The 27,852-nt window shown below is 33.5% G+C and overlaps 2 protein-coding genes and 1 long non-coding RNA gene across 3 annotated transcripts in view; 2 read left to right on the top strand and 1 right to left on the bottom strand.

Annotated features, from left to right (window-relative positions):
• Window positions 1-922: 922 nt before the first annotated feature.
• Window positions 923-12,417, top strand: LOC147069664 (alpha-tocopherol transfer protein-like). Its single transcript, XM_085950463.1, has 7 exons — window positions 923-1,075; window positions 3,948-4,107; window positions 5,717-5,775; window positions 6,333-6,532; window positions 8,246-8,356; window positions 9,339-9,441; window positions 10,519-12,417. The coding sequence occupies exons 1-7, from the start codon at window positions 937-939 to the stop codon at window positions 10,668-10,670; spliced, it is 924 nt and encodes a 307-aa protein (XP_085806589.1). The 5' UTR covers window positions 923-936; the 3' UTR covers window positions 10,671-12,417.
• Window positions 12,418-13,064: 647 nt separating this feature from the next.
• LOC147069663 (uncharacterized) lies at window positions 13,065-21,095 on the bottom strand. The gene is made up of 3 exons (XR_015071173.1): window positions 20,963-21,095; window positions 19,244-19,309; window positions 13,065-13,224 (listed from the first exon to the last, which is right to left on the bottom strand). It is a non-coding gene; the product is annotated as an uncharacterized LOC147069663 (long non-coding RNA).
• An 819-nt stretch (window positions 21,096-21,914) lies between these two features.
• Window positions 21,915-27,852, top strand: part of LOC147069662 (uncharacterized) — a 62,669-nt gene continuing 56,731 nt past the window's right edge. Inside the window, exon 1 of the mRNA XM_085950633.1 lies at window positions 21,915-22,186. The gene's annotated coding sequence lies outside the window, so the exon portion shown is untranslated. The remainder of the gene's footprint in view (window positions 22,187-27,852) is intronic.

Below are 27,852 nucleotides of genomic sequence, written 5' to 3'. Positions count from 1 at the left end.
AATCTTCTTCTTCTTTGGCCATATCCGCCCCTTAATTGGAGCATATGGACACCACGCGGCGCCTCCAAGAATCCCTGTCGCTCGCCAGTTTTCTTGCTTCGTTCCAGGTCAAACCAGCATCCCGTAGCTCCGCCGTATACTCTCTGTAGATAGTATTTAGCGGCCTTCCAGAACGCCGGAATCCGGTCGGCTAGATCTAGGCTATAATTACTATTTAAAATAAAAATGGAAAATTGTGCTTGTTTAATTGCGAACAATTAAATAATGTTCACTTGTATGAAAAAATATTGTAGATAATTATATAAGTTTATTTAACACAAAATTATTAATACAGTTCCCATTAACTTCTGACTTAGGTACCTAGTTTTATCATTTTGTAGAGAAGGAAATATATAATATTCAATAGCTAACTCAAAAACAATGTAAATCAAGTTATCTAGATAGTTGTAGTATTGAGGTGACGAATTGTATTATCATCAGTATGTTTAAATACACTGCAGTAAACCTTCTTTATTATTCATTGCAATGATTTAGAACCTTAATATTTCGTCAATCCAACGTACCTTAGACGGCCTTTCAGTCATCGTACTTATGTAAGATGGGGGGGGGGTATGAATATTACTATTTTTATCGATAGTACCTTACTTAGGTATTCACTGATTACTGACTTACATAATATATGCCTTTTGTAATTAATAATTTATCCCTTATTTAAAATTTATTTTATTTAATTAAACGTGCAACATAATCGCAAATATAATCGGAAATTCCCAGTAAGACAGATGCCCGTAAAACCAAATTTCACCCTGCGAGATGATGTTTTAAGTTGGCTGACATGATTATGGTGAAATCAGCTACACAACGATTAAAAAAGTAAAACAATACAAAAAGTAACACTATTTTTTTCTATTTTTATAGTTACTAAAACAAACCAAGATGACTCTCGTCCGACCATCCCAAGAAATGGAGTCGCTGATCAGAAAAGAGCTGAACGAAAATGTTGACACTAGAGACAGCGACCTCCAGCATATCAAGAAATGGCTGAAGCAGGAACCACACCTTCCTGATACCTGGGGTAAATATCACTATCATCATTCAATGTATATTGTCTATTCAAAGATTTTCCTTAACTTTCATGCAGATAAATCATTGCACTAGCAACATTGAATGAATTGTTTTTAAATTAAAAATAATATGGACATAATTAACGCCTTTGGTTTGGTTCAGGGAACTCAGAAATAATTACTTATATTAGTACCTATTTGAGAATTTTCGTGTTTCTCCTTAACGGCCCACATGCTCAGCGTAGGTTAAAATGGAGCTTTTATGGTATTTTAAGACCATAACCCTGGACATTCTTTCAACATTAAAGATAATCTATTTACATTATTTTGAAAGCTTATTATCCTTTATATTTATTTTAAACATTTGATGAGTATATAAAGTATTTTTATAAACCGATTTTTTTAAACGGTACATGTTCAAACACGAGCGATAACATGGTATTACTCCCTACTTCATTTATCGTTTGTCAATTTATGGCTACGGCCGTATGTTGTAGCTTAACCACTGGGAAATGCCAATAGAAATGGCGTATTTCAAAAATATACTACCCTATTATTAGGTCAATAATTAGTTAATAAAGCAATCATTATTAGTAGCATGTTTATCACATTTGAATGGTCAAAGACATAGCTCATAATCAGTATCTTTTGAATTATCTTCAAATGTGTAAATTTTGCCCTTTTTTGAATAATCAAATGCCTAATTCTTGTCAAATTTGGGATCACAAAGATCATAAAATATAATATTTTTTATCGATTTTTATCGGATGTACTGAAATATGACTATATTCTAAAACATTAGAGCGAGAGGTTTAAAAGAATACTATTTATATTATAAAAATACTTTATGCAGTCATCAAATGTTTAAAATAAATATAAAGGATAATAAGGCTTCAAAATTATATAAGTAAATAGATTATCTACAACGTTTAAGGAATGTCCAGGGTCATGCTCTGAAAATACAATAAAAGCTCCATTTTGACCTACGCTGAGCATGTGAGCCCTTAATATAGCATTGAAAAAATATCTCAAACCATAATACTTGTGAATTTGATATAAATAATTCTGCATTGTGGAAAAATAACTACTGTTGACTATATCAAATTTGTAACAGTGTAATGAAAATTATACTATGGTTCACAAGGCCGTTTATAGTCAAGCCGTAGCACTAAATGGCGAGCTCCGATGGTAGTGCTAGTTATTGCTTAACTACGAATGCAATGCCGTAACCTGTATATTTTCGGTTGGATATTATTTCGTTTATATTAATTAATGTTACTTAATTATTATTCTGGCGCTACAGACCATTCAGATCCATGGCCGACTTCACAACCGTCTTCCAGGAATCTCTATCGCAAGATGTCTCTCTCCAGTTGGTTACACTCAGTCTCTCCACATCTCTCTTGACGTTATCCGCCCATCTCCTCCAGGAGTAGCCCAGGGTTTCTTCATAAACTCTATGGAGAGCTCTAGACCCTTCGCATCGAACAATGTGATCGGCTTATATCGGGATTAAATTGTTAGCAGAGCTTTTTTCTTATTTTCTAAACTCTTTCTTCAAGTACCAAGGTGCATGGTTTCCACATCAGTCCCGTGCAGTTTCGGTTCGGAAGGAGGAGGTGAGGCACTAAAATCTTTTTTAAAAGTCTTGATCTTCGTTTGGGAACCCATAGCATTTATTGTTATATTAGTATATTACTGCGCAAAGAGCCTACTGCGTAACGATAAGAGAAAAATACGCCTCAGTTTGAATCGCGGGCGTTCACATCTATTCTTTCTCTCACTCATGCGGAAAACTGTGAGTGAATACTAATTAATTACTGACGAGGCCACGTGAGCTTCCTCACAGTTAATTTGAAATCTACTTCCAAATTAGGCTGTTCTCGTATTCCAGCCCAGATATTTTCATCCGGGGACTCCAAGCTTGATTCCCTGTGAAGTCAGAATATATTTACTTGATTTTCTTAAAGCATGGGTGGGTGAAGATTGTTTCACTTATATTACTGTTTCACTACACTACTGTCATTTTAAAAATACAAAAAGATAAAGAGTACTTAAATCATAATATTATATTGTAATTCAATTTACACGCTTCTTGTATTTCCATGACTCAAATCCTGCGTGGTGATTCAATGGTGCGATCGACCAGAATCCATCCTGCGATCGAACAATCGCATTACTTAGATAATAATATTATATGAATATGAAGACATGCTTAGATAATATTATATAAAACAATTTTAATCCTCATAATAAATCTGTTAATATCACTTCCATCCTGTCGAAATCATCATCATCATCGGCACTACAACCCAATGTGGGTCTTGGCCGCCTCCAGGAAACATCTCCACTCCCCTCTGTCTTCCGCAAGCTCCCTCCACCACCTTAGTCTCAGTGATGCTGTGTCTCTTTCTATAAACCCTTCTTTTCCCTTCTGGTCTGTTGAAGAGAACCCTCTTTGGTGGTTGGGTGTCTTCCATTTTTGAGACATGGCCTGCCCAACGAAGTCGCCCCACTTTCACGTGTGAGACTACAGGGGGATCTTCATACAACGTATATAATTCATGTTTGTACCTTCCTCGCCACGTGCCATCCTCCTCACATACAGCTCCAAAGACTCTTCTTAATATCTTTCTTTCAAAGATATCCAGCTTCCTCTCATTTTCTTTTGATAAAGCCCAGCATTCCGACCCATAGGTTAATATGGGTCTGATGAGGGTTTTTCTGTCAGTTTCTTCCCTGTCGAAATCTGTATGTTATAAGTAAATAAATATTGTGGGTAGTTTTTATTTCGTTTTATTAGTTGAATATTTGGCAAATGAATATTTTCGCACTCAGAAACTTTGTCACAGTATTAATTATTTACTATTTCACTCACCACAGATGATGGGAGATTGATGACGTTTCTTCGTGGATCTGACTTCTCTCTAGAGATATGCAAGAAGAAGCTAGACATGTACTTCACGATGAGGAATGCTGCTCCAGAATTTTTCAGTAATAGAAGCCTAGACAGACCTGAAGTTCAGGAGACTCTTAAAGTTTTGTAAGTTTAGTTTTCTTTATCTTTCCAAATTACCAGAGTAAGTAAGTTGTCAATGACATATTAATATAAGAATATTATTCCTTACTATTTTTGACGTTATTTTTTAATTAATTCATAATCATTCGAACTGCCACAATTACTGTCAAATACGAAGTTTGACATATTATGTCCGGTGGCGAAGGGTGGAGGAATGCAATTAAGATCCAAAATAAATAGTGTACAGTAAACTTTGTCAGTCAAACGTATTTCTTTACGTTGAACTGAGACTACAATGTATAGATAGTGTTTGTTAGTTTTTAAAATTCAATTAAACCTTTTCTAATCCAAGCCATAGTAGATAATAGTCAAAAATATTCGTTTATGTATAAAATATCCAAAATTATGCCATTAACCGATGCATAATTTAAGATATTATATAGATAGAAGAATATTTTTTATCGTTTATGGTTTGGTTTAGGCAGGTTTTAATGAATTTTGAAAAACTAACCGATACCATCCATAATATTATGTACTTATTCTTAATTCGTCAAAACGAAATAAGTATGACTGAAAAACTGTGCACTATTTTTGTCGGATCGCCCATAGCATATTTTATTAATTAATCTGTTATGGTTTGATTTAGGCAGGGTTTAATTGGACTTTAAAAACTAACCATCACCATCAGCAAATTGTATTCTTAGTTCAATAAAAACAATACTAAAATTATGTATGACTGATATAGTTTAGTGGGTTACATGTAAGTTGTACGTATGCAGTTCATCGTGGGACACTTATTCGTAAGCCGCAGTACGTGAAACGTGAGTTCGTATAACATTTTATCAAGTGACGAGTTCTTCGTTGAACATTTCACCATGGAACCGTTGAATATTTGTACGTATCTTACAAAATGCGGCGATAGTTTGCAAATAGTACTGTTCCAATTAGATTAAACCTAACCTAACCTAACCTAATAAAGACATCTCATAAAATTTGCCACATATTGTAGCATACGTACAAATATACTCCACGGTGAAATATTCAACGAAGAACTCGTCATTTGATTAAATGTTACACGAACTCATGTTTCACGTACCGCAGAGCACGAATAAGTGTCCTGCGGTGAACTGTTTACGTACAAATTTCCTGATACGAGTTTAGTGTGTACTATTTATATCGGATCTTAACAACCTACATCCACCCTTGCCACTTATTATTGTTAACATTTTCGTAATAAAGAGATCGCTATCAAAATTAGTCTCCCACTGTAACGGTAAGAGGGGGCTACGTCTCAGTTTAAAGCGCTGAGATTTACATCTTCTCTTTATTTCACTCCAGCTGCAGTACAATAATATGGTACTAATGAAGTGGTACAACGAGGTCATGCGGGTTAATTTAAAAACGACTTTCATAATAACCCGGTTAGTGAAATAAGAATTAAAATGGTTAAGGCTTTCTCTAAATAATTTATAGTTTAAATTTAAGTATTTTTAAATTAAAAAAACATATTTTTGAAAACAAAGTTTGCATCCATTGAATTCCGGGCGTATATATATCGTATAACGAATGTAACATTCTTAAATTTTGTGAATTATTCATAGAGCTTATTATATGTTTTATTTTCGTTTTTCAGTCAATGCCCACCATTACCTGGTCTTACTGCTACAGGTAGACGAATCTGCATGATTAGAGGTAAGCATTTCATCTGTTTACTTTCCGAGATAATTAAAGACAACCATTGTGGGAAATGACACCTCCGATGACGATATCGCGTCAAAACTGAGGAATGCTATGGACGTCTCTTTCTGTGAGCGTACATTGTAAGTCATGGCTACCACATCCTGAAGCGAGCACTAAGGTTAAAGCCAGTGTGACGCTCTTAAGTAGTATTTTCCAAATAGTGTTACGAGGTAATGTTAAGGGTATTCTGCTTGAATTGTGGAGTGGAGTGGAGAATTGTCGAATATCAACATATTATTTTAAAATTGCATCGCACAACCACTTGTTTTAAATAGGTGACCTATTTAATATTAAAGCAAATGTGTGATGTGTGTTTATATCACCTATCTGGTCAATCCGCCACGCCGGGCCCTCCCCTGAGCCCGGGTCACCAGGCTATATCCTGTCAGCCCACCTCCTTGTGGGGGCCATGTTGTAAGCCTTATGTGTAATTCTAATTTTTTAATCATTATCTGACTATTTATACTCATTTTGACACATCGATCTATTAAAACTCAAGATAATTGCAGGTGCCAAAAGGGACGATAACATCACCCCAAATATAGCAGCACTGATAAAGGTTGGACTCATGATAGGAGACATACGCCTGGCCGAAGAGTTGTGCGGAGTAGCTGGAGACATATATGTTATTGACGCAAGTCAACTGCTTACTGTGCACACAAGCTTGCTGACACCTGCTGTCATTAAAAAGTTTCTTATTTGCATAGAGGTACGATGGATATTTTCTTATTTTTTTTTTATCACTTTATAGTATTATAGCATTTCTCGAAAAATATGTTCCAGCAAACGTTTGTGATGGTTTGACAAGTGATTTCTGATGAATGGCGTATGCGCAGTAACTAAACCAGATACGGTTTGAGATTTGACATTACTGTATCTGTTCCCGTGGGATTCTGACCAGTTCTGACGGTCAGAAATAGTTTGACTTGCAAAAGACAAGCCACTTTCTTCCGACGCTTCTGTCAAAGTGATGGTTATCAAGACAGAATCTAATCTAAAAACGATATTAATTTTTTTTGTACGAATATTACATATTATTTGTAATTTTCTCGACGTATAATTTATTACATGTTACCTATGCAAATTATAATATTCATATGCATGTATAGATTATTATTATTTTAGACATTTACGGTTAGAGATTCATTGAATTAGATAGGTTACCTATAACTTGGTAATTGATACAAATTATGTATACGTAATTGTATGCAAACAAGAAACCGCTTTTGTCCTAACTATCCCATAATTCCAACCTATCATTATATTAGCTTGTCTAAGTGAATTGAATTGAATGAAGACAAATAAATAAATTTGTTCTTGTATACAACGAGCTATATCAGGTTGGAGTTTCATTACAAGTTGACATTTGAATATTGCAACACTAATTTAGTTGTCGAACATCGCGTTTCCGCAAAATATCAGTCAAACTAATTCTCGTCTGACGAACCAGGTTGATTCAGTTTGAAGGGTTTGGACTAGTTTCGTTTGACATGCTCGAACAAACCTGATGTAAGTGCATGAATAGTTGCCATGTATCAAGTTTTACCTAAAATGTAAATTGAATAATATAAATTTTGAATGGTTAATTTATCAGTGATTCATTGATTAAATGCACCCACCGTATATTTATTACAATATTGTTCCTAGTATTTGGACAATATTTCTTGAATGGCAAGTATTACAAAACTTTGTCGACACTAGGGAATCCAATCCCGGGATCTGAACATTTTTTTATAAACCTTCGGGATTGGTTTTATTATCAATCACAATCAATAAGTATATGTACAAAATTATATTAATGAACTATATGTACCTGCACAAGGGGAATCGCCGGTTGCTCACGTATAATAAGTAACCATTTTTGTTATCATACGCAATCGTAAGAACATCAGAAAAAAAATTAATTCGTTCATTTAGCCAGCTAGACGCCGCTGACGTTCTGGCACGCGAACGGTATTACAATATTATTTACTCCAACCCGTGTATTTCCAAGATTGAACGTACACAATATTAACTGACATACAAAATGTCTTAAATAGTATAAATTATACAAGACATTTTTTGACCTATTTTATCAATGCTATTTGTTTAAATAAATAAAATAATATTAACTATCGAAAAAAACGCCAATCCCGGGTTCGTCAAATTGTAATCCCGTAATCTGGGATCAAAATTTTGTCTCGGGATTGGATTCACTTATTGACATAATGCTTACAATGTATTTTAAATGTTAATTCAGAGGTATTCCTAAACTCTGCTGAATAACGTATAAGGTTACTTATTTAAATAAATATTACTATGTATATGGTCACATTTTCTTCATCTTCTCTTTCATAATAATCTTCAATAATACCATTAAATCCAATTTGATACAAACCATTTTAATTCTAACTTAATAAATAATATATTATCTATGTTTCAGGATACGTACCCAGTGAAAATAAAAGAGATTCACGTGATAAACGTTATTCCAATTGTAGAAAAGGTGTTTGTATGGATGAAGCCTTTGCTCAAAGAAAAAATGAGGAATAGGGTAGGTTTATTTATAAAATAATATTAAAAATTTATTCCATTATTATATTGAAATATTGACTCACGATATTCATAAAGACAAAAATGACATCACATCAAACAAATGGTCGGCCCTCTGTCTTCAGAGTATAAAGATGACGTTCCTGTCAACCAATAAAAGGATTTTTATCTAGTGTATCTTTATCTAGTGTGGTGCACTAAGTAAGATATTCATTATTCCCCAACCTGCCACACAGTTATTATCTTATCTAGGGATTGCAATACCGAATGAAAATGTCAATACCGGTTTTTCGGTATTTCTTATTGAATACCGGTATTTCTTAAACATTAAAAAAAACAGAAGTAGGTGCTTATCAATAAATATAGCGATGAAAATCTTTTTAACATATTATTTTATAGCAAAAATCTATAACTACATTTATTATGTTAACATTTAAAAATATGTATTGATCATTATTGTAGAACTAGTAATTTTTTACAAATAATTTGAATGTATTGATAATTTTAACTAAAGCTCTCAAAATTCATCAAGTGCAAATAAGTCCGGCTGCAGGAAAAGCTTCTTAAATTCAACGCCTGTAGGTACAGTCATCAATAATTATTATTATAGAATATTTGAACATTTTTGTCACGGATGTTTTATATTTCGAAATAATATTATGATAATTCATCGCGTTAATAAAATTACTTACCTATATAAAATATATTTGATGAAATTTGTTTTATTATTTTTTCACGTGAGTCCAAACTCAATATATTTGCATTTTAGCAGCACATAACTTATAGTTCATTTTCAAAAACGTGGACGAGTGTGTTTTCTTAATACCGAAAATTCCGGTATTTTGGATTTTTAAAACCGGTATTTCGGTATTGATAAATACTGGAATACCGGTTTTGAAATACCGGTATTGCAATTTCTAATCTTACCATTATACTGTTCGTGCCACTAATAATAAGTATTTCTTTGAATTTTATTATTTCAGATTTTCTTTCACAGTAACATGGATTCTCTATACAAATACGTGCCACAAGAATTACTACCCATTGAATATGGAGGCAATGCGGAATCATTGGATGACATACACGGTATGGTTTTGTTACATAATGTGTGTTTTTTTTTACTAAAATACAGATACCAGTGGCGAGGGATGGATGTAGACCAGTGATTCTCACGCGTGAAATTTAACTGTGGCCGCACAATTGACATTGATAGTTATATGGAAACGTCTGGTGGCCGCACCAAATTTCACTTTTGTTGTGATTGAAAAAAAATAAAGCTAAATTTTATTTAATAAAAAATCGGATCAACTTATTTATAGATAAGTCCATTTAATAAAATACATTTAAAGATTTTAGTACATACCTAACTATCTATTTATTTAAAAATCCTGCAAATGGAAAATACCCTTTTTTCCAATGCGAGCCGCATAGCTACGTCTAAGCTTACACCTGTCAACTCTGGCTTCGATATTTTTTTTTATGAAGTGCATTGCACTGAATAATCTTTCACAGTATACAGTAGTAGGAAAAATCGACAATATTAATAAAGGAATTATTGCCAATTCTTTGAATTGACTTTATTCTCAGAAACGAACTATTACACACACGATCTCATCACAAAAACATATTATTTGAGCGCGGCGAGAAATTTAAGAGAAGTCATGTGTATTCAACCAATATCATAATTTTATAAATACATTATTCTGTAAAGCGCTGGTGGCCACCAGGGCCGCACATGAGAACCACTGTTGTAGACTGTTAAGATCTGACATAAATAATTTCCTCTTATTAAATTGTGTTTGTAGGCTGTAGCTGTAATAGGTACATTATAAAGTTAATTTTTTTTTTTAATTTTTGCTTCACAAGCAAGAAAATGAAATGTTCTACTGATTTTAATAAAAATCTACCTATAATAATAATCAATGGTAAATAAAGTACTGTTGGTTAGGTACTAAATACTAAATTTTTTGGGGAGGGAGCCTTCGATTTTTATTTTCTGATTTCGGGGGCCGCGATATGAAAAAGTTTGGGCAGCACTGCTATAGATAACTAATTTACAAATAATAATAATATGTGAACTTCTATTGTTTGAGATTTCATTGTCTGGCTCCTAAAATATAGGTACATCTAAGCCTACTAAAATGTTGTTTTTAACACTTACAGAGGCTTGGATAAAGAAACTCAAGACTTATGCAGAGTGGTTCAAGGAACAGGAAACTGTGAAGGCGGACGAATCTCGAAGACCAGGAAAACCAAAGACCTACGATGATCTCTTTGGTATGGAAGGAAGCTTCCGACAACTGAAAATCGATTAAATTGACGTCAATGACTTTGCTAATAAAATACTTTATTGCACATAGAATAGCGTTTCTCAAAGTGTGGTGTGTAGCCAAATCAATGGTGTTCGGTATTGCTTCTTCTAGTGTACCAAAATGTCTGTTTTAACCAAAGAGATTTAATTATTCATATAGAGTGAGTAATAGTAACACAACTCTAAAACTTCTTTAGTCACTATGGCTGAGTTGTTATCTATAGAAAAATCATATTATTGGTATTGGCAGCATTGAATCTATAATTTGTAAATAAGAAAACTTAGAAATCAGTAATTTTTCAATTTGATGGCCAGAATCTTAGGTAATTCTGTTAGAACATTATATATTATCTAGTATGTATTATTAAATAATATACTTTAACTTGAGAGGAACTGCATGGCTGCGGTAATCCTACTAGAGGCATCTAGCGGCATAATACGAAACATGCAAATTAATACAATTTTCTGATAATTTACATTTTTATTTAAATTTATCAATACGTAGGTGCCTCCACGTCATTAAAATTATCAAAAAATCATGATTAAAGTTAGTTGTTACATATAAAAAATGGCGGCTGATGAATGTCAACGACTTTGCAATCAGATTCTATTACAATAAGTAACGCAGGTGGATTTGATATTTGTATGAATATACATAATGATGGCGGAAAAGTACCGGTACTGTTCGGTTATACGGAATACAGCGGAAAACGCATTTTGAAAATAGCCGATAAAATGGATTATTTGTTAGGTTAACCTAACCAAACCTAACCTAACCTAAACTAACAAATAATCCAGTTTATCGGCTATTTTCAAAATGCATTTTCCGTACCTACTTAAAAATCAAAACCCAAAATTTTTCAATAAAGGTAAAAATTGAGGTTACCGACTTTGAAACTAATAGCATCAATTTATGACAATATCAAACATCGATATCAAGTTGTAAACTTACCTTTTTTATTCCATAAATCTATATTTATTATAAAATACATAGACTTACATTAAAAACAATAATTAGGTAGATGTTAAAAATCCATGTAAATAACAATATTATGCTATAAAACTTATAGAGACATCTAGCATTGAAAAGTAAAAGCCGACTATCGACTGACGGACATAATATTATTTTTTATAACATACTGCTCAGTCGTTTCTTCTATGTTTTACCGCTAGATGTCTCTATATACTCTTAAACGAAATTTATCTTTGAATCATTTTTTTAAATCTTTTTATTGGTTTTATATACCACACGTATTAATTAATAATTAAAAAACATTGAAATGCAAGTGATCAGTAGATTCTATTAATTTCCATGCTTCCAATTCTGCCACTGGAAGCCCATAACAGGCTGAGGCTCGCCCCAACATGAAGAATCTGTGAGCACTAATGGGCAACACTCCATGACGACATTCATCCACCACCTATCTACTCTTCAAGCAACACAAACCATCAATTAATCCATCATCATCAATAATTTATAATAATAAGTTCCAAAGTACCTATCTATTTTTTAAATTTACATAAGATATTATAATATGTCTGCACTGCTAACTTCAAGGGAAACATGGGAATATGGCAACCAGTGGTATTGGTAATTTGTACCTACATAATACTTATCCCAGATATTACAGTTTTTATGTTTTGTTAATATAGTATACTTACTTATATTTTTTTGTATATTTTAATGTGGGTATATTTGTATTAAATATAATAAACCATGTTTCTAAAAAACCATTGGTAAATAATTTTTATTCCAGATTATTCATTTCTTCATATTCCTAGATTTTTTTTTATTCTACAACGTTTACTTCCTTTTTACAGCGTTTTTATTTGGTCTTATTCTTATTTGTCCGGTACAAATCTTGCAATCTTAGAATATATCAGAATACGATACCAATGCATTCTTTTAATACTTTTAGCCATCTTTAAGTAGAATTAAATTCATTTTCAGTTAATTCTGTTTTGTATGAAAAGTTATTTCGGAAGAAATCCTTAATCCAATCCACTATAATTGGTTGCTAGGAAACTATTAATATATACTATGGAAATCAATATGAGTGTCAAAATGACATTTCAGTATTATTTCTATCAAATACATTTTTTTTCGATCGTTTAAGCTAGTCAAGTTACGTTTATATGATTCAACAGAAAATTTAAAAACGTATATAAAAAGTTCTTTTTATCTTATAATTATTTGTAATATGCAATTAGATTCACTTATTGACAGTATAATTGAAAACAGACAATAGATAATTATTTATTTATTTAAGAAAACAAAACATTGTGTAAGTACATAACAAATGAAACTTCAGGACGACAACGTGACATTTCCATTATAACAAATATTGCTCTAACAAGAGAGAAGAAGAAAAAAAAACATACATACTTACAGACATACAAAGTTATCTGTAGAATGGCCAAAAATGGAACTACAACTTACCATAGGACGCCATTTTTTAAATTTCATTTGAATGTCAGATTTTGTCCAGTTACGAATCTTGATTGGGTAGTTTTCGACAGTGGCTCCCCCTTCCCATTCTTCAGATAAGTTTGTAGGTCTGTAAACAATTTTATACAGTGAAATAAATAAAATGCACAGTACATGCAGTACATCATTGAAAATGTCCATGTCTTTTGGGAGTGCGTTGACTAGTCTTGCACCCCTCGCTGATGGTGCCTGATAAGCTTGAATCGAGGAAATAGTATTGACACAGAATAGGTGATGGGCTGCGACCACATACAAGGCGCATATAACTTTAAAAAAATAATAAATAGGCAAACAATAATAATACCAATAAAAGAGTAAAATAAATTAAGTAACAAAAGGTGTAAAATTTAACCATATAAATACAAATATTATATAAACCAATAAACTAACAATTATTATAATACTAAGTTTTCCCAAGTATATAAAATACCTCATCTAGTCCCCTGGATAGGTACCTGAAGAGTAACTAAAACAGCAACTGCATTATCTCTTTAGATGTCAGGTAACACCTGTTTGATCAGTCATGCGACGACCGATCTTGGCCACCGTCTTCAAAGCAGAGGATCCCCATTAGGTGACAGACAGTAGTATTTCTTGGCTTTCTCATAGATTATCGTTCCGTCTCATGGAAAAAATAAGTTGACTTTCTGAGCTAAGTAGGTCATATAATAAAAAATCTAACATAAATATGTACCTTCATGAACTATGTAAACTCACTAAATATAAATGCAATTATCAACGTGCATTTACTATTTTGTTGAGTGTGTGTCTTAGCAATCGAGGGTATCCGTTGTTTGTTCTCCCAAGGAATCTGTCATTGGTAATGGCAATTGGGATGGCAATAACTCTGTTCAACCAAATCACTTCGTATATTAGCATATTCCACCTGCGTGAGGATGAGTATAGGTGGGCATCGTTTTATAAATTATTAAAATAGGCTCTGCTTAGCTCATTCGGTGTACTTCCTTGTATCTAATTAATATTTTGGTGTATTTACACTTCTCTACTGTTTAATGCTGATCTATTTCTTTTTTTTTTATATATTACTGTTTTATTAATATTCTTAAATTAATAATTTGTAAGTAGGTATAATAACTAAAATCTGAATTTGAATTTGAATTAACACTCCAGAAAGATCCCGAAAGGCAAAACCTTGGTCGCAAAAAATTACATAAATAAGAATAGTAGTAAAAAACGTATTTAATTTCCATCAATGAGGTTCCCTTAGTCCAGGGATCGGCAAACTTATGGACCAAAAGAGCCAAATATGAGTGGCACAACGGTTAAAAATTGTTTCGAGAGCCATACGTATATTTTTATAAATATGATTTATTTAAATGAATTAATTGCATTTTGTTTATTTATTAAGCGAAGAAGAAATTATAAATACATTTTTTACAGAATATGAATTACATACAATTTTCACGCATTCCTTAAAACTAATGTGAACAATGACCTTCCTTACATATTTTTGGAGAGTTTCTGTATGTTTTTAATTTCAGGCACGACTCAAAATTCTCATCGGTTATTTGGCTTCTCTAAATGCTATTTATATTGTACATGTTTGAAAATGATTGTTTACATACCTATTATGTAGACTCGAATATGAGTTAGGAAAGCTATTCCATGTATTAAAAATCGTAGTATCTATCGTATGTATATCTTTTAGAGCGCTCCACTCATGTTGTGAAATTAAATTGCATTTTTCTCTCTTCAAATCCTCAATTTTGGTGGCAAGACCTACAAATTTGGAGCTCCATAACTCTTTGCTTATTATATGCAATATCAAATGATGAAAAATTTAATTTGTCGACTTTTACAATGGGCGGATTTAAAACAACAACAATCACACATTTTTGCATCAACCATCGTGGAGGAAAAATTAGTCTCGCGATAATGTCATTATAAATAATATAATAAGTGTACAAATCAATGATAAAAAATACAAATTGTGAATTTTGCAAAAGTTTTTGTAAAAATTGTGAATTGGGAATTTGGCAAAGAGCCGCATGTGGCTCGCGAGCCGCGGTTTGCCGACCCCTGCCTTAGTCGATAGCATTAATATCAGAATATTCTGACAGAAGATAGTGACTCACATGAAGTTTATACAGAACTAGCCTACTATAGTGAAATAATCCTTAAAAATGCGCAAATGCGATTTCTTCTAGTAGGTACGCAGGAATAAGGCATTAATATCTTTTTTTTATGGTTGGAAATGTATTAGGGGCAGTTTCTTACTTACTAAACAATCGAATGATAACAAAAAGCGATAAATCTTTGAAAAATTAAGGTTATGTTATGACAGCATATTTTTAAAAAACAATTTATGACTTTTCTATTGGATTTCTAAAAATAAGTGTTTCCGATATAGTTTAACCTTGCATTGAATAGATTCATTTTTATTAGCTGATAAACAATAAAATTCTTGAAATTATATTAAATCAAATTTATAACACTACATTTTTTTTAATAATATCTTATTCATCTATTTTATACTGATTTTTTGACAAAATCTTCATAGATAATAATGACAAAATATGGTAATCATAAATGTGATATAGGGAAGAAAATTATATCCTGAATTTGAGAAAACCTTACATAGGTACTTACATATAATTTTTTTTCTAATACGATCATATTATGGGCCTCCATAAAGTGGAGGTTTGTATTGTCAGATTATGTTTAAACGAGAAATGGAAGTCAGCCACTTGCTCAACCTATTAGGTCCATACTTTGACTTATACACAAATAATTGAAAAACAATATGTGTACTTGTAGGACTCACGATTCGAACCTAGGACCCACGATGCTATAATCCACCGACTATCACTATTTTGTTGGCGCCGAACGCTAGCTAACGACAGAGCACAGGTGAATTTTAAATTTCGCTTAAATCAAATTTCAGGTAACATTTTTATTTTAAAAATTACTCTCCATCTTTAAAAGTTTAGTGTACTCATATTACAATTTATATTCTACGGCATTATTTTAATATATATATGCTTTACTATTCGACATGTTGTTATTATATTAAAACTAGCGATAGCTTGCGATTTTAAAAACTAACAAACACTATTCTGCAATTTCATTTACAACAAATGTGTTGGTAAGACTGACAAAATTTAGTGTACTTACACTATTTATGTAATATCTTAACAGCCTACCTCCACCTTTTGCCACTAGTCTGTTGTGATAATTTATTTAATTTTATTAATTTACCTACCTACCAACCTAAATTTTGTCATCATTTAAATAATTCTAGTGGATTCTATTTTTAAAAATATATATTGTTTGTGGATTGAAAAAACAATTGATTACGAAACAGTAAGCTATGAGTAAGCTGGAGAGAAATGAACAATTGTCATTTATAATATAAAACGAGCATTAATTACAAACAAAATAAAATATAATTATGTCAGAAACAATAGCGAAACGTGAGCTTCGCAGTGTAAAAAAGCAGGTAAATGTGGGAAATGAGGCTCCATCAGACGCCAGAGCCGAGGACAATCAAGTGATGGAAAAGGTGGGGAAAAAAATCATTGAGGCAAAGAGGGGTGGAAAAAAGAAGAGAAGTAAAAAAGGAAAAGGTGGAGCTGGCACGTCAGGAACTGGACCCGCGATAAAAAAACCCAAGCGTAAAGCGAAGAAAGGAAAAAAGAAGTGAATATGTTGTATAATCAAACGATCGAACGAAGACAATGAAAAAATTCCTTGTTATTATGTTATTCAAGTTTATTACATTATATGGATTACTCCTATTGCATTGTGATAAATTCCTGTTACCTACTGAGTATTTAAAATATAAACAAAACTTATATAGTATTTTGTAAATGTAAAATTGGGGCTTATTTTTACTAGTTACATATCTATTTACATATTATTAGTACCTACGCAGCAACGATTGAGTCTGAAATATGTTGTAAAATTGTATGCAGTATGTACTGCACAAATAATATTAGGAATGAGAACCACTTTGATGCAGTTGAGAAATGTAATTGTGTTGTAATTGAGTAGAGGATTCATGGTAACCAATTTGTGTAAATCAAATTCTAATTTATATTCTGTAAATGAGGTTTTACCTTGATTACCATTCAAAGAAAAATTTAATAATAAAAAGCTGTGAATTTTCTAATTTGTTCATATTATTATTGTGACGTAACAGTCGACATCTTTTGTTTTTGAATGCCAAGTTGATTTGTTTTACAGCTACGAGATCCTCAAACCTACCTATTTTTTGCATAGAAGACCCTGAATTGGCAGAACATTTTATTTTGCAGTGCTTGCTATCAATGGCCACGATGCAGTTTGGAAACTACCAACGTGCGTTGGTCACTCGCTACCATTTTAAGTCCTCTTGCGATGGATGTCACATTCGCTGGTGTTTTGTAAAAAGGACGAAATAACCAAAATGCTATTTTACAGGACGAGGATTTTTAACTTTTGACGTTTATTTAATAATTAGGTAGGTAGCTTTTTATGATTATAAAATGTCTAACAAGTTTGTAATAAAGCTAAGAAAGAACACTGTCTTTATAATAGGCTTTATAATATAATATATAGGTATGTCACATTTGCCTTTTATTTGTAATACTAATTGGATAATATTCGCCCTTAGGAATATCGTTTTTAAGTACTTTCCTGTGGAGTTACAAATTCGCCGTTTTTACACAACAAAGCTATTGAGGTATATGGTATATTATATTGTTTTTTCATTAAAACCTCGATTTCGCCAAAATGGTTGATTCGCCCTTTTTACAAAACACCGACGAATTATGTACGCCAACTAATTCTTACTATATGGATGAACAAGTTACATAAATATAATATCTGCAACTGTTGTTTTCGCCATACGAAAACTGAAAGTCATTGCTCTAAAAGAGAGTCCAATAGCCAGGTATCTACAATAAATTTTGTAAGTATTTGTTATTTTTATTACAGGAAATTCTCTAAAGAAACTTTGGAAGCACCAATATCCAGTGACGTCCCTAGATAAAATGCTGCCCCTAGGCAGCGCCAAAATGCCACCTTACTTTTTATACATTATTTTTATCATCCTTTCATGAGTCCAATACCTAAGAAATGTATTGTATGGATACATTACTAACAAAATATCAGACTAATTATTCGTAAATCTGCACGTGTCGTTTCTGGTCACCAAGGACGTCGAAGAGCAACGGAAATAAGCTAGATATCGCAAACCCAATAAAACCAATGAGCTGAATTTTTAATGGAAAGATATTTTTGTTATTACTAAGTTTAAATAGCTATTTCTATAGTATATTCCAAATGATTTTCCTCGATTTGCCGCCCTTCGAGTAACTGCCGCCCCCAAGCGCTGCTCAATCTGCCTACCCCCATGGGACGTCACTGCCAATATCGCAATTCAACATCTCGAGTATAAAGCGTCAATTACATTGAGCTTCTTTACTAGCTGTTTGTTGACGAATTTATAATCTGCCTGTAAAGTCACCCAGTGTAATCATCTAACAAGCTAACATGTTCGATGATTACACTGGGCGACTTTACAGGCAGATTATAAATTCGCCAACAAACAGCTAGTAAAGATGCTCAATTTAATTGAAGCTTAAGCAAATGATTGGGAATCGTCGTGCCAATATTTCAATCTAATGAGATTCGTCAGTAATGAAAAAATCCTGCACGGACTACTTACTATACAGAAGTAGTTGCCTCTATAAGCTCGCCATCATCTCAAATTGCGACAACTTCGTCAACATGTAAAAGAAAACATACCCCCCAAACCTAAGGGAAAATAATATTATGTTGGAGATAGAGAGAAAAAAAAGTTGATTGAAAAACGTTTGACTGATAGTCGAGATGCCGAATACTGGTGTTAAGACGTGGATTATTTATTTTTGAGGAGAATTATGCCGACAATGAAAAAATTGACAGAAATTCAAAAATTTCGTTTCCAGGGTAAAATAAATGACGTCTTGTTATTGGAAGCATAGACACAAAATGACTTTAATTTATTTGGAAATTGTAATCAGCAAGGTGCAAGTTCTGGATTAATTAATTCACAAAATGTTACAATTTCACCATAATTGACTTGTGTACTAATATATACTTACCCACAATGGCCGCGCGGTTTAAGTGTCGGCCTTTAGCGTCGTGGGTCCCAGGTTCAAATCCAGGATCTGACAAAATCAATGGGGACAGTAGGACAATACAGTAGCTAGCAAGTAAATTCGCGCATAGCGACATTCACACATGTACAGGTAGACGTCACGCAATTTCCATTATGCGATATCACGCATCGGGAATTTATAGCAATATCACCTTTATTGAAATGGCGTTAGAACAGTGTTTCTAGTGTCAATGTTCATTTGAGTGAACTCGTTCGAACCTAACCATTCGGCAGACCCGATAAAAAGCATCGGGAATTTATAGCAATATCACCTTTATTGTAATGGCTTTAGAACAGATAATGCCATTCGGCAGACCCGACAAAAAAGTGAGTGTCATTTTTTTTCCAGTTGCTTCGTCCATATTAATGTCATTGGACAAAATACACATTGTTTTTCAATTTGTGTTTGAGTCAGGGTATGGAACTAATAGGTTGAACATCCATTTCTCTTAAAAAAAAAATCTGTTAATACAAACCTCCACTATGTGGAGGCCTATATGATCTTATTAGGATCGGACATGGTCGAGGGGTGTATTGGTAACAAGTTCATTATTTTCTTACGTGAAGTGTCACATTTAATTATATACAATCATAATATATTATCCTGTAAATTAAAGTAGTTTTTGCATATTAAATAGAACCATGTATACAATTGACTAATTTAGAGAATTTGGAATTATAGTAAAAGTGAAAAGTTCTTTTCAAATAATTAACTGCAATGCGAAAGCGATTCTGAGATATCACTTAATTCCAAATCAATTAAAAAAAAGTGATAAATATGCTATATCGTATTCAGACAATTAATTATCCTGGAAAGTGAACTTTATTGTCAGGCATTACGTTTTTTAACTCGGCCTCTAATGGCGTGTTAACTGTGTTAGAGCGAGATAAAGTAGGTGCCACAATTACATAATATCTAAAATTGAGATGCAGCAATTTTGAAAACTTACCACGAGGTGTCATAATGTCATTGAGTAGTTAATTAAAAGTATTAAATACCTACTTTATACTTGAGTCTAATCGGTTGCATTTGGAGTCAAGTAAGACGCAGTTATTATAACTGCTTTGAATACGGATTTTTATTGATCCGAGTGATATACTTACGTGTTATTTAGAATCAAGAAAAATAATAGAAACGTGTTAACGCGTTGACTAAGTACTTAGTTAAAATAATTACAATATAAAAGAACTTTTTATATACAACGTTTTTTAAATTTTCTGTTGAATCAATAAACTTGACTTGACTGTAACCTTAAACGATCAAAAAAAATGTATTTGATAGAAATAATACTGAAATGTCATTTTAACATGTCATATTGAGTTCCATAGTAACGCACGTATATATTAATAATTTAGTTGCTAGAACCCAATAATGGTGTCGAAATAACTTTTCATACACAACAGAATTAACTGAAAATGAATTCAATTCTACTTAAAGATGGCTAAAAGTATTTAAAAAATGCATTGGCATCGTGTTCTGATATATTCTAAAAGTTTCAAATGTCTAGCTAGTCGGGAAGTTAGTTAAAAATCGATTGCAAGATTTGTACCGGACAAATAAAAATACGAGCTAAGAAAAACGTTGTAATAACCTATGTTTGCTTTAATTGAATGCATTTAGGTTCATCTCTATAGTTTTTTTTATTATCTTTGGGATATTTACACATCTTTTTTGTTTCTTAAAACATTTTCCAAACTGTTAAACCGATTAAAAAAAGTCTAACACCAAAAGAACGCAATACAATAATATGAAAGCTAATAATAATCATTACAATTTAAATCGCCATGTCTCCATCTTGTGTAGAAATTATTTATTACAACCATCTCAAATCAGCGCCGCTTTGCGGATTTAAATTGAACTACGTAAGCAATAAATTATTCAGAACTGCCAACTTTAAAAAAATGTTTTTCCCTCTCAAGACGTCATTAGGTAAAATCAACTTAACCGCGAAAATCTGCCTTCATTTGATTATAGTCCGCGAACGTGAACGCAATACGTCGCACTATCCACAGATCTAACGTAAACTATAATAATATTATTAGTGTTTCAAGTATTTATAACTGTATTGGTTATTAACATATTACTATATTTACATAATATACGACATTTTTAATATTTTATGGTGACGTACCTCGTTAATCAATCATTTAAATTTACGTAAGACGTATTTGTTAATATATCGTAGTGACATTAATCATAAATCTATAATAAAACATATTTAATAGAAAGTTATTTTGAAATAACAGCAGTTAATTTTGTGATATTACTTTAACCTTACCTTGTTTTGATGAGTGTCTAGTACCTATTGCTAAATCGTTAAATTTTAACTAAAACAATAAATAATTATATTACGGTTTATATCTGAAAATATTAAACTTAATAATCGGTGTTATTTATTTTATGCATATAAGTATAAAATAATATATATTACATTCAGATTAATAATAGTATTTACATACTTAATTAATAATACAACAAATCAATACATATTATCTTATTAATAGTTGGTATAAATAAGATATATGTATATTATTTAAAAAAAAAAAAACATTTACAGTAAAGTTGATATAGTAGTCATAATATTTACATAGTAAAAATAGCTTAGGCGTGATTCATATGTGAATAGTTTTAATAATTATTCAATATTGTCAAAATACAATAATCTTTCTGCAAGCAAGCAATGAGTGTTTTTAAAACAAATATTGTAAATAATATCTTACAATAAAAAAATATGTGAACACTAGTGTAAGTTTATTTGAATGCCTAATCAGTGACTGCATAATACTTAATAATATTTATAACGTTTTATATAAAAGTTGTTCTTGTGTTTACAACGTGATTGTCGGGCGAGTTTTGGGTTTTTACGCTGCTTTCAGCTATAATAAGGTATGTTTACAGTTTTTTTTAATAAATAAAAAAAATAATTATACGTTTCATATTGTAGAAACTAGTTTCTATAAAAATGGATGAACTCTTATAGTTATTATGTCATTATATTATTATTATTATTATGAGGGTATTGGTTTCAAAGTTGGTTATCTTCAAAAGAAATTTAGCTTTTGCAAACATATTAGAAAATAAATAATGACAATAATAATTAGAGGAGCTGAATGCCGAAATACTTACTGAATGTATCCGGCATTATGTCGCTTCTGTTCAAAATATTACAACAGAAATCGTCTTGATAATCGCTTTTAACAAATTAATATTCTTCACAACATTATGACCCTGAAAATAAGACAAACTGGAGTTGTGTACCAGACTCTAGTGATCTTCTTCTGTCGTCTCCATGCGAGAGATGCACATAGACTCTTCCCTATCATACATCTGCAGCCAGTGACGTCCCTAGACAAAATGCCGCCCCTCGGCAGTGCCAAAATGCTGCCACATTTTTTTTTATTCAGTACCTACTTTTTATCATCCTTTCGTGACTCCTATAATATCTAAGAAATGTGTTGTATGGATACATTACCTACTAACAAGATATATACCACTGAATCTAATTTAAATGCCATCTCTGCTTCAATATACAATATTGCGAGTCTACGGTTTCAGATAGGTAGGTACATATTTGGATAAATTTTAAATTAGGTATGCAGGTGTCATTGCTGTTCACCAAGAACGTGACGTCGAAGGACAACGGAAGTAAACTATACATCGCGAACCCGACAAAAAAGTCCTGTTAAAACTTTTATAGGAGGTACCTACTTAATAAATACATTTTGTTTCCAACCAGTGAGCTGATTTTTTTAATGGAAAGATATTTCCGTTATTACTAAGTCTAGGTTGCTATTTCTATATACCTATACCTAATGATTTTCCTCGATTTGCCGCCCTTTGGGTAAATGCCGCCCCCAAGCGACGCTCAATTTGCCTACCCCGACGGGACGTCACTGTCTGCAGCTGGTTCCAATGAATGGGGACACACCATCACATGTTCCGCATTTTCTTCGGCGCCACATTCGCAGTTTGAAGGATCATCAGAATATCCCCATTTCTTTGTGTTATTTTTGGTGCTAGTTACTCAAATTCATATTAAATTTATTATCCTCAAAACTCCTAAAGTCCTCCAAAAGTCCTACGTGCATATAATTGGTAGTTTCTCGTCAGGCACCATTAAGAAGGCAGCGTTGTCGCATCTCACGTTCCACCTCGTCATTCTTTCTACAGCCGGCAGCTCCGAAATCTTCTCGGATGCCCTATAGAAGATTTGTGTACTGTTCGGTTATGAGGAATACAGAGGAAAACACATTTTTAAAATACCCGATATACTGGATTATTTGTTAGGTTAACCTAACCAAACCTAACTTAACCTAACCTAACCTAACCTAAACTAACCCAAACTAACAAATAATCCAGTATATCGGGTATTTTAAAAATGTGTTTTCCACTGTATTCCTCATAATCGAACAGTACCGAAGATTTTCCTAAATTTAAAGCGAGATTGCGTATGTGTATGTCCATTTACTGGATTTCTTTCATCATACATTTGGACTGTGTGATGTACATCGGCGGCTACTTCTTTACGGACATCAGAATGTACCTACACTATAATAGCCACAGGATTTCTACATTTAATAGGACGTATGACTTGGTATATCCTGCATATCTTTGGTACTGCTTTAAAATAATATATATATTGTCATTTCCTCTTTTGGACTTTAATATTTTTATCATCCATGTAGGCGTTCCTCAAAATTTTTCAAAATGTTTCAAGGGTTCAGTCAAACAAAAAAGGTTCACAAGTTTATTTTGTAATTTACCCCTTTGAACGTTAATATATCGTATCAGTCATTTTCTTATTCGATTGTATCATCATCATCATCATCAACAACCGGGGTCAATCCACTGCTGGATGAAGGCCTCCCCAAGCTTCTTCCAACTCTCTCGGTCTCTCAGTTTGTCAATCCAGCGGCTTTTAGGGCGACCCTGTGGCCGTTTAGTGCCCCTTGGGTACCACTGGATGACGGCATTTGTCCAGCGGCCGTCCTTTCTGCGAGAAATGTGCCCCGCCCATCTCCATTTCAGCTGTTTGGCAACGTCTATTACATCGCGTACTCCTGTTTGCTTCCTAACCCATTCGTTTTTCTTGCGGTCCTTTCGCGTGATGCCCAACATACACCTCTCCATGCCTCGCTGTGCAACTCTTAGTCTTTGGACATCTCTCGTGTTGAGGATCCACGTCTCGCAGCCTTTCCATATATTCCAAATTCCAATTGTATATTTTGTGATTTCCTATTTGTAACCTCAATATTAAATTTATCACCTACGTAGGGCATCCTCAAGATTTTACAAAAATGTTTCAAGGGTTCAATTAAACAAAAAAGATTGATTGTTACTGGTCTACCATTTCTTAAGTTTAATTTTTAATTTACCCCTTTGAACCGTAATATATCGCATCAACCATGTGCCTACATTTTCCCCGAGATTTTACAAAATGTTTCATACATATTGTGTTCTGCCAAACAAAAAAGATTCTAATTTATAGGCCATCCATGGACTGAAACCGTATGCGGTTCCGAACCGTCTGCTTATCTAAGTTTATCTTTTCTGGTCATGGAAATATATTTCCACAAAGTATATTATAAGCATCTGATCGTATCCGTTTATACCATACACTTACAAATTTAGTGAAAATATATTTTCACACCCACAGTGGCCGCGCGGCTTAAGCGTTGGACTATCACGCCGTGGGTCTCAGGTTCGAATCCTGGGTCTGGCAAGTACACATATTGTTTTTCAATTTGTGTATGAGTCAGGGTATGGACCTAATAGGTTGAGCAAGTGGCTGACATCCATTTCTCGTAAAAAACAAAATCTGTTAATACAAACCTCTACTCTGTGGAGGCCCATATGATCCTATTAGGATCGGACATGGTCGGAGAAAATATTTTCATGAACAAAAATCATAAGTTTAGAATGGCAGACGGATATAAACGGCATACGGTTTCAGTCCATGGATGGCCTGATAATATATTACATAATATCTCTCTTCTCTTCTCTTCTTGGTCGTGCACTCATGGCTGAGGATCGTGACCACATTTAAATTTTGCCATCCTTTGAGCGACCAAGACTTCCATCCTTCTCGATCTTCCGCTTCTCTCAGGGCAGAACGGATGGTGCCCCCAGTCAGCTCTTTCACTTGGTCGCTCCATCGCGCAGACGCTCTTCCTCTGCTTCGCCTTCCCTGGAGGCTACCCAAAACTACCAGTTTCTCCAGGTTGTCCGGTCCGCGCCTGACAATATGTCCAAAAAACTGCAGAATTCTTCTCAGACATATCGTCGAGAGCCGTTCCTTTATCTTCAGTCCCTGGATGATTGACTGGTTCGTCCTGTGCTCCGTCCAAGAAATGCGAAGCATTCGGCGCCAACACCACATCTCAAAGGCATCAATTGCCTTCCGTTCTCTTGCCTTCAGCGTCCACGACTCGACTCCGTATAGGAATATCGAGAACACTAAAGTTTGCACAAGCATCATTTTTGTGGCAATCGAAATTCCCCGTTCCTTCCATATAGTGGTAAGGCGTGTCATCGCACTTTTTGCAATTTGTGTGCGCCTTCTTATTTCCGCTTCGCAGCTGCCCTTTCCACTGATGGTCGATCCAAGATATACAAACTCGTCGACTATTTCGAGGTTTTGGAGCGTACTTGGTGTTGGTAGAAGGTTGGCCCGATCAACAACCATTAACTTGGTTTTATTCCTATTAATATGGAGGACGTATTTGCGACTATAGTGAGCATTATAATATGGTCCCATATAATAAAGTAAATCAAATCTTCATAAAATAAGTGGACTATATTCATATTATGCGAAGTCATTTAATTTAACACAGTTTGTTATTGTCATTCTAATTGGCATTACGAATGGCAGGTTAGTCCTACACCTTCAGAAAACAAACAACCTATACATAAAAGAGTTCTTTTACTAAAAGAGGCGTACAAGTCACACATACCAAGTAGGTATTATGAGTGGCAGAGTTTATTTAATATTTATACCGCGTATAATTCATACAATTTTATATATATTTTCTACATAATATTGAACATCGTCTTGACTTTGATAATATGGTGTAAATCAAACCCGGGTGCAATGTTGCAACTCTCTTCAGTGCGGGACATCGACGTCACGCGGTTAGCCGAAACGAATGAAAAAGCAGTTGCTGCACATTCGCCGATACGATATTTCTTAGTTATACCTACGCCCGACATTGAGGAAAATTTGTTGATATTTTTGTTACGAAAAATGTTCCACCGACACCATGTACTTTACGTGTGTTTTTTAAATGACAATAAAATCACATTGATAAATTTGAGACTGGTTTCTATGCACGACCGGACTAAGGCAAAGTCAGCCGGATTGCATCATGACAGCCTCATGTAGAGGAGTCACAAAAATCTTTTAAATCTTCTCTACCATTAGGCTGTACTTCAACTGATGCGAAGCACAAACAGTAAATCCACTCTCGCGCTTGCTTCAAACTTACGCACCTGTCACGCCCCAGCATTGGGACGTATTTTTTTCGACTTATACTTGGTGTGAATGAAAACTCTGCCATTCTTGGTAGTATTAACTTGTGTGTACCTGATAACTATCTGAGAAATCGGGAGCATTAGTTGTTTGTTCTCCCGAGGAGTAGAACTAACCTGCCATTGGTGATGGCAATTGGGAGGGCAATAACTCTGTTCAACCAAATCGCTTCGGATGTTGATATATTCCATCTTCGTGAGGATGAGTATAGGTGGACGTTATTTTATAAATTCTTAAAATAGGGTCTGCTTAACCCATCCGGTGTACTTCCTTGTACCTATATATTTTTTTTGTATTTACACATTTATACTGTAGAATAACTTAATACTGATCTATCTCTTTTGTTATGTACCTAATATTGTTTTAATAATATTTCGCTGTTTCTAAATGTCATGTTGTCAACGTCTTAAACTTATAATTTGTATTGTCCACAATATGTAAAATAAATGAATTGAATTGAATTGAATTGAATAGTGTAAATAAATACAAGTTCGCGCCCCTTCATTCGTTCCATCACTAACTCTAGCGCCTCCCGCCATGCCAAACATGCAGCGCAGAGATCGATTTTGTAGCACCGCTGCACGGGGAGCAAGGGCCAGCCACGTGAAGTGTCTCTTGGTTGCCGTATCTGCTCATGAACTCGAGTATTTATAACGCAGTCATACCAATGTACCCCTAAGATTCGGCATCGATTCTCAAAACTCAAAAGCCGAGACCTTTGAAGCTTAGTAAGATGCCACGTCCCACAGCCATACAAGAGACCAACAAAATTTGGTCCTCACAGAATACAACCTTGACCTCCATACAACTCCGAGTTTGCTGAATGCAGACCCCGTCACACCCATGTAGATTTCAAGTTCACTGGAAAGACCACCATCGTCGGCAAATAAGTATGCTTCTAACTAGGGAATTATAAATTAGGCTGAGAATAATAAACTTATGGGTATATAGATAATATTGTAATGGTTTCCTTCAACATCGACATAATATGACATTGGCCCTGGTTATTAATGACGACATTTAG

The sequence above is a fragment of the Rhyacophila brunnea genome, unplaced genomic scaffold, assembly GCF_057557595.1.
Source record: "Rhyacophila brunnea isolate RB1 unplaced genomic scaffold, BYU_Rbru_1.0 scaffold_23, whole genome shotgun sequence".
Taxonomy (NCBI): domain Eukaryota; kingdom Metazoa; phylum Arthropoda; class Insecta; order Trichoptera; family Rhyacophilidae; genus Rhyacophila; species Rhyacophila brunnea.
The sequence above is the reverse complement of the archived record's forward strand: the minus strand, read 5'-3'. Positions and strand labels throughout refer to the sequence as shown.